The following is a 14,725-nucleotide window of genomic DNA, read 5'->3' as shown; positions in this document are numbered from 1 at the left end:
GGCTCTATGCTACTGTAAAACTTACAGCAAGACACGGTTAGAGAGTCACTGAGGGTAAGCAAGAAAAGCAGCTATTAGTACTATTAGTACGGTGTTCAGTAGGATTCGTCACAGAAGCTAAACACTGCAGTCCATTTCATTTTACTATTCATGTATATAATAAGCGCACATAAACGAATCCAAAGGTTGCTGCAATCCCACCCCAAATTAGAGAGACGAAAAAAATCTGGATCTTTTAGCATGGCTAAACTTCATTCACCTTTAAAGCATTTTAGCTGCTTACACTTCATAAGATTTAAAGCCTCAGGTCGCCTGTGAAGCCCTGAGCCCCCCTCGGCTCACTTATTAAAATGATGAACAAGCTTGAGTCATGTTTAACCTTCTCACACACACACACACACACACACACACACACGTACACAACCTTCAGAGAATACCGTTATAGATTACAGTGTAAACAAGAAGACAAAGATCGTATACACAGACACCACATCTGAATGAAGATCACAGTGGGACAGATGAACTCACAGTCATTATAGTTAGGATAATATTAGAACATGTAAAACCTGGCAAAATAAAAAATAAAAAATGGCACTGGAGAGAACAGCGTCTCATGTCACATTGCCATCTTGTGGACAAAAAACGTTCTACACATATAGGAATGTTCTGGAAGGGTTTCAAAATTGTTGCTGCTCTATAAAGGACTATTAAACTCTGTCTAAGGTATAAAAAAAAAACCTGTAAACAGAGCAAACAATTATCATCGATCCTATTTTATCTATAGACCCATACTAAAGTAAATGTGTCACACAAGGTAATAATCTAAGGATATTTTAATATAACCGCTCGGTGTTTAGCTTGAAAATTAGCTTGAAAGGTATATCATCATATAATCTTCTAATTATTCAGGTAAGTCTGGTATTTATATTTAACCAAACCTAATTCTTTATTCAATTCTTCTAGTACCTTTGGGCACAATCATTTTCTGTTCTTTTCTCAATACGGGGTACTGAGTCGAAATTCGCATTGATGAATTGACTAGAGATGACACTGAGTGGAATATTCCACTTACTCGAAGAGCGTGAAGCTAAAAATAAATAAAAAAAAAAATCAATGCTGAGTGAAGGAAAGACAAACATAGAACATGAAAGAAAATGATTGGCAACTGAGCTACACAATATTAAAATAGGACAGTGTTAAAAAGATGGATGAATGAACCTGAATGATCTACAAAAATACTTGATCTTGATCTACAAATGCTGAAACATTTCTGTTTCTAAGAACCTTTCAGCATGGGCCCTGAAACATGCGATCTCTGAAAAATCTCTATCTGGACAGAAATTTGGCTAAAATCAGAACAGCTTGTATAAGCACATACCATCTTTATAGGTCAAACTGCCAGAGGAGATTTTTTTGCGATGTGTGCGGGCATAATCCTGCAGATTGGGGGCACTAGAAGACCCCCCAAGAACAGTGGTGCTGAAGAGGCCTGCACACTGAGAGCCTGTAGAGGAGGGTTAGAGAACCATGTCAGTTAGTCATCACAACACACACATGCTGTTATTCAGATTTAGACAAAATGCATATGTGAAATATCACATCAGTCAAACTGTAATTGTTAGGCTTATGTTGGGTTTAATAAACTATCATCAATATTAAGTCAATATGAACCTGAAGGCATCATTTTTATTAATAATCATTACAATTAATCAATAATAAACATACTAATACTTGCATACAGTTATTCATTCTACACTACATGCTATTATTTTGTTAACTGGGTTGAAAATACTAGATGTCACACAGTGTCAATATTTAAATCAGTCCGGCAGGCCCTTACTGAATGGTATTTTTAAACCTATAGGATAAACAGATTTAAATCATTTCATGGCTAAAATGTTAAAACACTGCACTGATACATAAAGCACTGCGGTGTGAATGTCTTTGGCAATCAGCTGTTTATATCAAAACTAATAAAACTCAATTAACACTATTCTAACCTTGATGTGAAAACAATACCAATTAAAAAAAAAAAAAAAACAGCTGAACCCATGACATATCAATTACATGGAGGATTAAATGACAGCCATTTCCCAGCACGTCAGACTAAAGTGGTCTATTAGCTGTGTATACGGTTCAGGGAACTGACATGACTTTTCTGATCTAAATGTACAGGTCGTTAAGCGGTGGTGAGTCAGAAGCTTAATCTAGACACAGCTCTTTAGACAGAAAGAGAAAGAGAGGCCAGGCAGCAGGGACAACTGAGACCAACAGACACATGATACCAACCTAATCCACTCTGCTTCATCTCTGGAGACTGGCGTGAGCATGAGGGGAAAAGGCGATAGTTAGCTGCTTTACAGGATGAACTCTCTGAGAGGACCTGGACAAGAATCAAATAAAAAATAGTTCCGAATTAATTACGTCATGTATGAGTCAAAATGTATAACCAATAGTATTAATATACAATATATAATATGCATACAGTTTGTCCTGTATCTCAATCTTGCATGTTATATCATTTTATTTTGCCATGTTCCAATATCACACTTGAAGTTTATGAAAATGTAGTTTATGTCAAAGAATGTCAAAGAATTTACTGCAGCAGAACGTAGTCATTCACAATAACACATCACACGTCAATCGCATAAACCTCTAAAAATGGTAATCTCACAAATAGGATACGATTTAAGAGGCTTCGATCCATGCAGTCCGATGCAGAAGCCAGAAAGTGTACGCGATCAGGCATTGTATTACAAAGTACATCTAAAAGCAGAGATGAGAGTGGATGTGCAAAGAAAACTGTATGGAGGATGTTGAGAATATTGTACCTCCATGGAGCTAGTCTTGCGGTTTTGAATCAGTGGGGATCTACGCTGAGTGCCTACAGATTCAGACAGAGGTAATGCTCGATCTGGTTCATCCCGCACAAGGTTCTCTAAACTTCCAGGATCTGTCTGCTTCTGGTCATTCTAAAGAAAATAATAAATCACCCATACACAGTGACAAACAAAACCACACACAAAGACAAAATAATAAAATCTGTTACACCAAAATCTTATCATTCGACATATAGAGCCTGATCACAGATCCATAACCAGAACTTGTCAGAAAGAAATTCAAATTAAAAGTAACTCAGCTTACCTCAGAAGAAGCAGGACGGAAGCCAAAGCCCATCGGTGTGTTCTCCTCTTCACACACTTTAACCCCAGGGCTGAAATGCAGCTCAACATGAAAGCGCTCTTCTGAGGTAGGGTCCTGCAAAACAATAAAGATCTATTTCACAGAACTGTAAAAAACAAAAATTGGGATTATTTATGCAAATAAACACTTTGTTATTTGTCTACCACATGTGGGCAATAATAACATTTAAATTGAACTAACTTAAACCTCAGCTATAACAGAAGCCTAGGGGTTCCATTCAGTTTAGCTTTTGGGGCACTTTAATCAAATATATTTTGTAATCATCATAAGTACAGCTATTATATCACGAAACTCCCATGACAGAGAAGAGCTTTCATCAAAAGTGAGTTCCAAGCAGTCAGAAAGTATGTGTTTGAACCACCGTGTATGAAATAAGCATGCATGACATACTCATACACTATTTGTAACAGCAGATCAAATAACCCTGAGTCTGTGGAGTTTCTTCTGTAGCTTGAAAGAACAGAAAATACCTTGTTGTTGTCCTCATACAGCATGATAACAATCTGGGTCATATAGTTGAGCTCAGGCACAGCACTTAGATAGTCCATGGCCCTTTTCCACTGCTGGTCATTGTCTTCCTACAACAAATCAGAAGCTCATGTTAGTGCATGCAGGCTTTATATCAGATTTACAAGAACCCCAGTGGATATACAACTTGGTAACTTACATCCAGAAGGCCTCCGTAGCGGAAAATGCTAAGCAGAGAATGGACGTGACTCTCGCTGGTGAAATACAGTCGTGTTCGTACACGCCTGCCTGGTGACAACACACCACGGGAATACCTGGGGTAAAAGAACACATAAAGAAAAAAATACAGACAGTAAACAGCTCAGTATAGAAAAACAACCTTCCCTTTCTATATTTGATTTCATTTTCGAGGTGCCTACAAAAATGTGCATAAAAATGCAGAAAACAAACTTACAGCGGATGGAGCTTGTTGACAGACTCGTCCTCGTGAGTCCTCTGAAGGTCCAGCTGGATCTTCTTGATCAGAGGCAGACAGTAGCCATATGCTATCTCCAACTTCTCTAACTTGTTAATGCCATATTCCTAAACAGACATCAAGCAAAAAGAGCATGTGATTTTTATTTGAACACCTGCTCATTAAAAAAAAGAAAAAATCCTGTCAACTAAAAATGAAGCAGCAATGATACCAGAGACTATGAAGGGTTTACCTGTGGTATCACAAGATCTGCCAGCGCTCGTGACAGGCTGAACAGTTCCACGGTATCCTGAAGGCCCAGGGAACTGTTGTGCTGAACATCATACTTCACACAGTCATAGATATCTGGGATCTTGCTGATGTCGTAACGTCCACTCTTCATGAAGAAGTCCCTCTCCAGTTTAGACCAGCGCTGCAGCATCATCTCCAAAGTCTCGCTGTGGTACAACTGCAGATCTGAGGGAAATTAAAACACCCTTGTCATTAATACTGACCCAGAACAATCTCTGTGCTTGTGGCCTTGACTGTAACTTATTTGAGAATTAAAAGGTGGAAATATGAAATGACTATGAATATCAAAATGAAATATGAAACTCTCAGTTCAGTTTCACAGTCCACAATATGATTATTGCATTTTATTTTAACCAAAGGTGTACACAACACAATGTACTTTTATAACATCCAAAAGAATAATGAATGAATCACTACGAAAGTGTATTTTTTTTTTTATCTAGGAGACGGTCCATATTAATCAAGCATTTTAAAGGAATATACAACAACTAATGTGCAATATCAATTGTTAAATTATTATATATTACATTATAATGTCATAATGTCTGGCTCTATTATACACCAATGTATTCAGTGAAGTGACTAACCTGCAGATTTGGGATCTTCGAGTTTTTTTTGTATTTGGGAAATGAGGCTCTGGATGAGGCTGTAGACTTTGTTGCATGTTGTCACTGGATTTTCAACAGATTTCATTGAATTCACCATTGAGGGGCTTCCAGTTGGAACCAGCTGTGTGGGAAAATCAAGAATAATGGGTACCAGTGTGCGTGTGTACGCTGTATATCAATTGAACCCACAGTGCTACTGAATTCTCAAATCCCATTGGACAGAAGGGGCTCGTTTTCTGTAATAGTAGCTTTGACAATAAACATGCTCATTCTAATATGCTATCATTTTATAGCAACATCTAATTAACAGCTACCTTATAATAGCAAATGTATAAATCAACAATATGGTGAAGCTTTCTGCTTGAGACGTTCATTTGGAAGAAGCGTTAGTACTTTTTAAATGCAGTAATGGAGTTACAGAGTCATGAGAAAGTAGTCATCCATCAAGCCGTGTTTATTTATTTTTTTATAACAGCACATCCTGATGGGTTTTATTCCTTACACACAACACTTATCTACAACACTTGAAAACATGCAAAAGCTTTTAAACAAACTGATAATCTGGCATGGCAAACAGACAGGTCCAATCCAGAGCATATTTCAGATGATGAAAAAGGTTTCACCTTGTCAAAATCTTCTTCAGTGAAGTCTTCGTCTTTTTGCATGATCTCGTGAAGCCTGGCTTTGACACGTTGCTGACAGCCGCTCAGTGAGTCTAGGTCGTTATCCAGCAGGCCGTTCATGTTAGCACTCTTCACCATCTGTACCAAAATTGGTGTCAGCTCTCCTTCCAGCGCCAACAACCCCTGTCAGGCATGTTATAAAAAATTAGTTCTGCAGACAGAACACACAACTTGCTTTACCTGAATTGCAGGTTACTACCTTAGCAAAGGCAGCTGCAGTCATCTGAACCCTGCCTTCATCTGAGGCATAGATCTTCAGATCATGGCGGTAGGTGCTGTGGAGTCGAAGTAGGCCGCAGCCAGGAAAGCCAGCATAATCCCCTACGCACGACGCACACAAAAACATACATCAGAACATATCGGCTGGAAAGAACACTACAAACAGAAAATATACAAGCATTACTATATCACCTAGACCACAAAAGGATTTATTACACAAACTCATCCCAGATTATGAACACAAGAAGAGTGAAAATGGTTTATGCTTCTGCACAGAAGCGTGTTAACTCACACGATAAGAACCGTTACAAGTAAATATGTAGAAACTTTATTGAATATCAGGTCATTATTACTACCCATGATAAGAATAGAGAATAAAGAATAAAGAATAAAGATAAAGAATATTTGGACATTAAAGATTTTGTATTTTAATGCCAGATTTCTACTACAGGATAGATCTACTACTAGGATCTACTACTTTTTTGTGAAAGAACAAGCAAGTCAAAATCTATTAATCCGCACTGTTTAATATTTAATCAAAAGCAAAGAACCAATTCACATCATATGTAATATTAAAAAATAAGCTGTATGCACTAGTTTCTCTATAGTATGGGTTTAAAATTAGCACAGGTGTATCCAGTTTAACATATTTAGAATGAGCTCTCGAAAACTAAATACTAGTCCTAATTTAGATCGATAAACGGGGTGAATACTTCCTTTAGAAAACTTCTAGTTTTGTTTTTTTTAAATAATGCCAAAGACATTGAATTGATGTGCACTTTAGTAAATAAATTACTGCTCAGTAAATTGACAGTGAATGGAGATATTAGATGGTTTAATAAGGGAACATTGCAGCAGACCGGTTAATCATTCCAGGGTCCAAAGTTCTCCAAGCCCTTCTTACCATAGCCAGAGGGGCTTCACATCCTACAGACCTGTGCCTACTGTCTAACAATCCAGAGATACAAAGTAGATAGGAAAAAAAGGATAAATAATCAGAAAATATAACTTAATTTTATTACATCTATGTACTGGATTTAAAGTTTTAGAAGTTCCCAAAAGTGGTACTGCATAAGGTATATTTTACAAGCAAATACACTAATGAACTAAAAACAATTTATACAAACTATTTCGGGAGTTTTCCCTCGGCACACTGACTTCTGGCTTGCTCATAATAAGAATAAATTTCAATTTACAATTTATCGTTTATATCCTGAATTTATATATTCCTATAAAGCTGCTTTATGGCTGTGGTCGTTTAAAGTGCTACACAAATTAAATGGAATTGAATATTAAATTTTTTATTATTATGTGTGATATAAGTAGGATTAGAAAAATGGACATTAATTTTAAAAGCATGACTATAATAAAATTAAAAGCTCTAAAAAAAAAAAAAAATAGGCTGTGTGAAAAACACGATAATTAATGTAATGTTAGCCCAAAATGGGAAAAAAAAGGGAGCAACAGAAAGAGGAAAAAAAAAAGAAATAAATAAAGAGAAAGGTCATAAAAAAGGAAATGTAGTGATAAAACAGACCTGCATGGGAAATAGCATAGAAAAAAAAGAAAAGCTGAAAGAAAGGTGTACCTTGTCCCCCAGGGTACATGCAGCGGAAGGCTCGACCCAGCTCCTCTGCCTGTACGCGTCCCGCTGGAGTTAACTCACCTCCCCACTTTAACACCAGCAGCAAGGACGGACCTTCATTCCGTGTGTCTGCTGGTAAGACGAACACCAAAAGCGTCATGTCACAGTAATCAATTTAGGAATGCAAAAAAAAGGTGAAAAAGTCGGGTTCTCCTGTACCTTCCTCCTCACTGGAAGTCTTAGGCTGTCCATGTGGAAGGTAAGTCAGCTGCACTTTCCTGTTTATCCCAGAGAAATGGCCATACCTACATACATAAGATTGGTGGAGGTGAAAAAAAAAACAGACACCAGATGGGTTAGTAAGTCCAGACACAACATCACCTGTACAAAAACATGAAAAAAGGCAGCCAAAACACATTACCTCAAACACCTAGCCTGTAAAATTATTAAAAAATAATTGTCTTTGTAACCCAAAAGTTACATTTTTTGTTGGGAATTTGTGAATTTTTATACTCCTATCTTTTAAAAATGCCAAATATCCAGAAGAAATAAATATCCTTGCCTACAGCCACAAGATAGGTTGTCCTACGTGCCTCGAGACATCCACCATTGTCCCTGTACCAAAAAAGTCAAAAACAGTGTCCTGCCTCATTGACTATCGTCCCGTCGCTCTCACACCCATTGTAACGAAGTGCTTCAAGAAGCTTGTCATGAGGCACATCAACAGTTTGCGTATCGTCCAAACCGCTCCACGGACGATGCCATTGCCACGGCCCTTCATTTAGCACTCACCCACCTGGACAATAAAGACACTTATATTCAAATGCTGTTTATAGACTTTAGTTCAGCATTCAAAACAATCATCCCTCAGCACCTGATTGAGAAGCTGAGCCTGCTGGGACTGAACACCTTCCTCTGCAACTGGATCCTGGACTTCCTGACTGGGAGACCTCAGTCAGTCCGGATCAGGAGCAACATCTCCAGCACCACCACTCTGAGCACTGGGGCCCCTCAGGGCTGCGTGCTCAGTCCACTGCTGTTCACCTTGCTGACTCAGACTGTGTAGCAATGCACAGATCAAAACATATCAGCATGTTTGCCGATGACACGACTGTGGTGCATCTCATCAGCAAGAACAACAAGTCAGCATACAGAGAGGAGGTGCAACAGCACCAACAACCTGGTGTAGCGCCAACAACCTTTCTCTGAATGTGGATAAAACCAAAGAGATGGTTGTTTACTTCCGGAGATCACATAGCGACCACATAATGGAGAACTTCACCTGGTCACTCAACACCAGCTCCATCACCAGGAAAGCCCAGCAGGGTCTCTAATTTTATGAAGGCTGAGAAAAGCACATCTCCCTCCCCCAATTCTGACTATGTTTTACAGAGGGACCATTGAGAGCATTCTGAGCAGCTGCATCTCTGTCTGGTTTGAGAACTGCACTGTCTCGGGTCACAAGACCCTGGAGCGGATAGTGAGAACAGCTGAGAAGATCATTGGAGTCTCTCTTCCCTCTATCATGGACACTTGCACAACACGCTGCATCCGCAAGGCCAACAGCATTGTGGATGACCCCACACACCCCTCACACACCCTCTTCACCCTAGGGCCGTCTGGAAAAAGGTACAGTAGCATTCGGGCCCTCACGACCAGACTGTGAAGCAGTTTCTTTCCACAAGATACCAGACTCCTCAATAACTAAACTTAACTATACCGAGCACAACACACACACACAATCAACTGTATGGACTGCAATGACCCACACCAAATACACACTCTTTCCAATTTTACATCGATGTCTACAGCACCATCATATCAAACTGTTTACATGCTGTTTTGCACACTGTTTTTGGTCTTTGCACATGATGTCTCACATTTCAGTCGATTGCTATTTTGCACAGTACTTTACATTACCTCGTGTAACTGCTGCTATAATACTTGTGTTCATTCCAGTATTTCTGCACACGTAATATTGTTTGAACATGTAGTATTTACACTGGTTTGCCCTGTTTTTTTGTACTGTCTTTTGTGTACTGTCTTTTGTGTATTGTCTTTTGTGTACTGTCTTTTGTGTACTGTCTTTTGTGTATTATCTTGTATTGTTTGTTTGTACTGTCTTTTGTCCTGCACTGTCTTGTTTATCTTGTCCTACACTGTTTGCACCAGGTTGCACAGACGCACTTTATGTATCTAGGACTACTTACTAAGTCCTTAGCTGTCTTTGTTTTATATAGCATCATGATCCTGGAGAAACGTTGTCTTATTTCACTGTGTACTGCAACAGCTATATAGGGTTGAACTGACAATAAAAGCTTCTTGACTTGACTTGACTTGACTTAAAAATAACAATCATTTCAGTAGTTGATGCTAACTAGCAAAAGATCTGTCAATTATTTTATAACTGAAATAACTTCACTATTATATTATAGCTTACAATTTTGTGATGTTTTCTAAATAGGAAATTTTCATTCATTAATTCATAAATTTTAACCATGTAAGAATTTAATTAAATGTTTGAACTCCCTGAACCTTACATTAAGGCCTTGAAGAAGTTGCCGACTGACTATATCATAAAAAACATCCAGGCTAAGTTCCTCCTGTTAGTAAGAAGATTTATTTGTGCTGCGTCAACAGCTGCTATATCCAACCCTCTCTGACTGACTGTGGTGTGGCTTTCACAACTACACCTAAATCATCACTCTGGCTCAAGTACATAAAACAGGCGAAAGAAAGGCAGGTTTTTTTTTTTTAACTAAAATTGAACATAAATGTAAAAAAATGTAAAAATTCTTGATATTGTTCCAAAATTTTATGAATACTTGTATGAATCTACCTCATATTACATGCCTCACTGTAAATATTGATACAGCTGCCATTTATTTGCTCTCTAGTGGCATAACGTAAAAGATTTCATAAAAACACTTTAGGTATTCTCCAGCGAGACTGAATGTTTCTATTTAAGTGGCCCGATTCTAAACAGATTCTCACTCACATTTCCAGAACAGTCTTAAGCTGCTCCAGTTTTGACTTCTTCTCCTCGATCTCACAGTCACTGTGTTGCCCCAGATCTGATAACAACAGCCTGCTGATGTCCAGCACTTCCTGAAGGGAAAAAACAGTAACTAAGAACAGCAGGATTTAAAAAAAGAAACAGATGTCTTTTCTAGTCTCTATACGGTATATCGATTATATGTGAAAATATATACACCAGTAAGTGTTTTAATTAAGTAAATGCTGCCTGATACCTGCAGCTGTTTGGGTTTCTTAAGCTTCAGCTTGCCGGTTTTGTAACCACCATACTTTTCAAACAGCTCAAAAAACCTGTGGGAAAAACAAACAAACACAAGGACAAATCCCTCAGCATGTGTGTCTCTATGGATCTTACAGAGTTTCACTAACAGTGACTCATGGGTTCTCACATGGGATTTCTGACTTCCATTTTCATCTTCTGTTTTGGTGTTCGGTCTCCATGGCGGATCACCGCGATCACGCAACGCAGCTCCATCCTACGTAAATGAGAGATGCTTCAATCATTATACCAAACCATTTCCATGTGTAACCCACAAATTATAAGAGTAGACATCTGGAAATTGTTTATTCAATAAAGAAAAAACATTGAAAAAGGAAATGAATTCTGAGCAAAAATCAACATCATGGACTCACATGGTGCCGGATGTGGTTGGGACTATGGGAATGTCCTCTGCCTCAGTGGGAATAGACCAGGGAATATGGAACTGAGGAGCCAGCTCCCTCATCACAATGTTCCTATGGACAAAGAGCACAACAAAACCTCTCACTAACCTCTCTTACTCTGGTGAGAAACATATCATGCATACCATGGGGTTGGAAGCTTTTCAGCTAGAAGAGCAAGGAAGTGAATAACGAAGCTTAATTAAAAATACATTATTTTAAGTATTCTTCACATGGCTGGTTCAGGATAGTAGGCTAACTGCTGCGGACTTGAATTTCAGTGCAGGTCACCATTATGAAATTTGATAGTTACATGGAACACATGGTCATTTCTGTACGAGCTCTATGTTTGTTGAAATATAATATTGCAGTTTAGTGATGTTATCCGCTGAGAAAAAACGAAGCTCTCCTAAACTAGCAGGAGGCACCAAGTTGGCAGTGTGGGTAGTGTTGCCACCTCACAACTCTATGTTCTCTCAGTGTCTGTGTGAGTTTCCACCAGGTTTTCCCATTTATTATTTATTATACAGATATTAAACCAGAATGCAGCGACAGTGTAATAAATTACATTTTATTGTGTAAGTGATGATTTATTATGAAGCAGTATTTCTAAGAGCACAGCTCTTTAGTTATTTTTACTTATGCCTGGCCTCTCGAACGTAGGCATTTGAACATATTGCATTTCAAATAATTAAAAAGCAGCTGAAAAATATTGTGTGTGCTCTTATAGTCTTACAAAATATAGAATAAAATGTAATGGTATGTTCCTTAATGCATCTTTAGTAACAGCTTCATGCTGGTCAGGGGCCAATGTGGATACTGAGCTTATTCCAGAAATACGGGAACACACATAGGATGAGATGCCAGATCATCACACACTCAATTACACACTCAGTTTGATCTCCTAACATGTTTTTCTCCAGATAACAAGAGAAAACCTATAAGTATACAGAAAGAGCATGCAGCAAACGATGCTCAGGATCAAACTAGGAATCCTGGAGATCACATTACACTGTGAGTCCTGTGTATAATCACAACTGAAATATCAACACGAATGAGAAAACACAGGCTCACCCAAGTATCTTGGCACAATCATCGTAATATTTCATAGAATTCTTCACAAAGCTGAAGCCGTTGACGTCACACACGTACGAGTGTCCGTTGGCCCGGAGCAGGTCAAACCCACACACTGTTTGCTGCAGAAATTTAAATCAGAAACGATTTTTATTCCGTGTTTATATTCTGCAACCAGAGCACAGAGGACTGAAGAATGAGTAAAGAAAAAGTAAAGTGTCTGACCTTGAAAGCCAGACACACTTTGCGAGCCACTAGTTTTTCCATAGCAGTGAGCATAACAGGATAGCGTACTTCTTTTCCTTCACTGTCTCGTTCAACTTTGCCATCCAGGGCAGGAGACTTGCGAGCCTCAGCATGAGCATAATCAGGCCCTACTGTATACACCTGAGAGATACAAACACACACATTTATAAATAATCTTACCAGAAGTATATTATCAAATGCTCCAAAGTTTAAAGGTCCTGGGACTCCCACATGCAGGTGAAATATAGGAAAGGCTTCGGCAATTTTTTTAATAATTTGTAATAATAATAATAATAATAATAATAATAATCCTTATCCATCATAATCAAAATTATTTTATTTATTTAGTTCCTGTAGTTGTACGATTTTAACAAAATTGAAGTGAAAATTTCAAGAACGCTAATCTCTGTGGCTCTAATTAACAATAAAATATTATACCGAGTTGAATATGTAAATAGGTGAATGCCCTCATAAAATAGGGAAGTGGAGGTTTTTTTAATAGTTAAAAGGAATCCCTGTTTTTTCCTTTTGTCTTATTTATGAATTAAAATATTTTTCAATGAATATGTTGAACATTACCTTCACATCCGTTCCATCTGTAGGCATGAATTCTTCATAGATGTAGGAGCCGGTCTTTCTGACGCTGCTCTCAGGGGAATAGACACTGCTCCGGCTCCCAATCTGCAGAAGGAATCCTAATCATATTCCACAAACTTTTCCTCTCTAAATGTAGATTGTAGAATGTAGAAAATTATTATTTCTAATAGCTTTACTTTACATGACTGGTGAAATGACCACTGGGCTTTTCTTCTTTGCTGAAATCTACTAGTTTTGCATTACAGAGCTCTGTTACTCTGCAGCAAACTACTGATTCTCATGAAGGCTACGTTTCTTAATATTATCACATTAAAGCATCCATCCATCAATTTTCTGTACTGCTGACCCTACTAGGAGGTGTGAGGTAAACAAGCTAATCTACTGTACATCCTACATTAAAGTATATTTCATTAAAGTGAATCAAAGCAAATGTCTGATTTGTTCATAGCACATACAGCGCCGTGCTTAATCTCAAAGAAGGTTTGAAAAGAAAAAAAAAACTATGGATGATATATCGCTCCCAGCTGGGCTTACCAATAACTAGCTATAAAATGTACAAAGAATTAGACTTGGTAATACACCTGATCAACTTTCAATAATATTAGGGCAATTCTATTTGTTAAAACATTTCAAAAGGAACAACATGTGGCGGTGAAGGAGAGGGTCTGGAACATCCACCTATCAGCCTGTTCTTCTGGATTTCATGGCTTCAGACAAAGTAAAGATGGCTCCGTTTCTGAATGAGCAATATTCTCCTCTACAAAGACTGGTGCCTATTACTCTAACTCTATGGAGTTAAACGTTTGGGAGTGGGCTGGGGATCGCTACAAAAACAAACCTTCCTGAAGAGGCGCTGGCTGCCTCCACCAGCTGAGGTCGGATAATAGATATACACATTGTGATCTTCTGCTGAGACTGGCTTCTCTACAAAGGGTTTGGGGAAGATCTCGCCGTTCACCTCCACGTGGTCCTCCCCTTCAACCAGGTTACACTCTAAAAGAAAAGAAACACTGCGTTCATGTTCTGCACAACTTTTTTAGTCAGGGATTGAAACCTATTCGAATATTCAGGCATTTTGTTAAACATGTGGCATCTAGATTTCTTATATCTATAGATAAAGCATCACAGATTAATTGTGCATCCAGACCGTTCTGTTGTCCTGTTAACTATAATTCCTGTACATTTACTATGCATTCCTATAAATATACATATTACAACCATTGATTTAAATATGTCAGTAAAACAGTTACTCAAGACTAAAAGGTCTTGTCTTAGTTTATTTCTGTTCAAGCCAACATTTCGCCTACATACTACTCCTTTCATGGAATTTATATTACTGTGGTTTTCTTATATGCTTTAGTTTACTTCAAAAGCAACTTAATTAGACTGATGTTATATAAATGCTTGGGCAGACATCTGTCTTTCCACATTTTATAGATAGGCAACAGCTGCAATAAAGGCTGGCATCATTCAAACTCATCATTGCCTAAAGTTGTACGAGTACACGTAGCTAGAGAAAAGCTTTACATTTAACCACCAGATAAAATAATAATAATAATATTAATATTAATAATAATAA

The 14,725-nt window shown here is 38.0% G+C and overlaps 1 protein-coding gene across 7 annotated transcripts in view; it reads right to left on the bottom strand.

Annotated features, from left to right (window-relative positions):
- The window catches only part of ppip5k1a (diphosphoinositol pentakisphosphate kinase 1a), a 29,814-nt gene that overhangs the window by 8,092 nt on the left and 6,997 nt on the right, over nucleotides 1-14,725 (bottom strand). For 4 of the 7 annotated variants that reach the window (XM_060858894.1, XM_060858890.1, XM_060858889.1 and 1 more), the window contains 21 exons: nucleotides 13,985-14,139; nucleotides 13,129-13,230; nucleotides 12,529-12,690; nucleotides 12,304-12,425; nucleotides 11,203-11,304; nucleotides 10,959-11,045; nucleotides 10,785-10,860; nucleotides 10,532-10,641; nucleotides 7,753-7,838; nucleotides 7,537-7,665; nucleotides 5,929-6,050; nucleotides 5,670-5,852; nucleotides 5,026-5,167; nucleotides 4,380-4,603; nucleotides 4,127-4,254; nucleotides 3,872-3,986; nucleotides 3,675-3,782; nucleotides 3,145-3,258; nucleotides 2,832-2,972; nucleotides 2,290-2,383; nucleotides 1,379-1,504 (listed from right to left, as the gene is read on the bottom strand). In XM_060858894.1, the coding sequence (XP_060714877.1) occupies nucleotides 1,379-1,504; nucleotides 2,290-2,383; nucleotides 2,832-2,972; nucleotides 3,145-3,258; nucleotides 3,675-3,782; nucleotides 3,872-3,986; nucleotides 4,127-4,254; nucleotides 4,380-4,603; nucleotides 5,026-5,167; nucleotides 5,670-5,852; nucleotides 5,929-6,050; nucleotides 7,537-7,665; nucleotides 7,753-7,838; nucleotides 10,532-10,641; nucleotides 10,785-10,860; nucleotides 10,959-11,045; nucleotides 11,203-11,304; nucleotides 12,304-12,425; nucleotides 12,529-12,690; nucleotides 13,129-13,230; nucleotides 13,985-14,139 (2,628 nt within the window). The remainder of the gene's footprint in view (nucleotides 1-1,378; nucleotides 1,505-2,289; nucleotides 2,384-2,831; nucleotides 2,973-3,144; nucleotides 3,259-3,674; nucleotides 3,783-3,871; nucleotides 3,987-4,126; nucleotides 4,255-4,379; nucleotides 4,604-5,025; nucleotides 5,168-5,669; nucleotides 5,853-5,928; nucleotides 6,051-7,536; nucleotides 7,666-7,752; nucleotides 7,839-10,531; nucleotides 10,642-10,784; nucleotides 10,861-10,958; nucleotides 11,046-11,202; nucleotides 11,305-12,303; nucleotides 12,426-12,528; nucleotides 12,691-13,128; nucleotides 13,231-13,984; nucleotides 14,140-14,725) is intronic. The other 3 variants (XM_060858895.1, XM_060858891.1, XM_060858893.1) reach the window with 1 other exon arrangement.

Source organism: Tachysurus vachellii, chromosome 23 (assembly GCF_030014155.1).
Source record: "Tachysurus vachellii isolate PV-2020 chromosome 23, HZAU_Pvac_v1, whole genome shotgun sequence".
Lineage (NCBI taxonomy): Eukaryota > Metazoa > Chordata > Actinopteri > Siluriformes > Bagridae > Tachysurus > Tachysurus vachellii.
The sequence above is the reverse complement of the archived record's forward strand: the minus strand, read 5'-3'. Positions and strand labels throughout refer to the sequence as shown.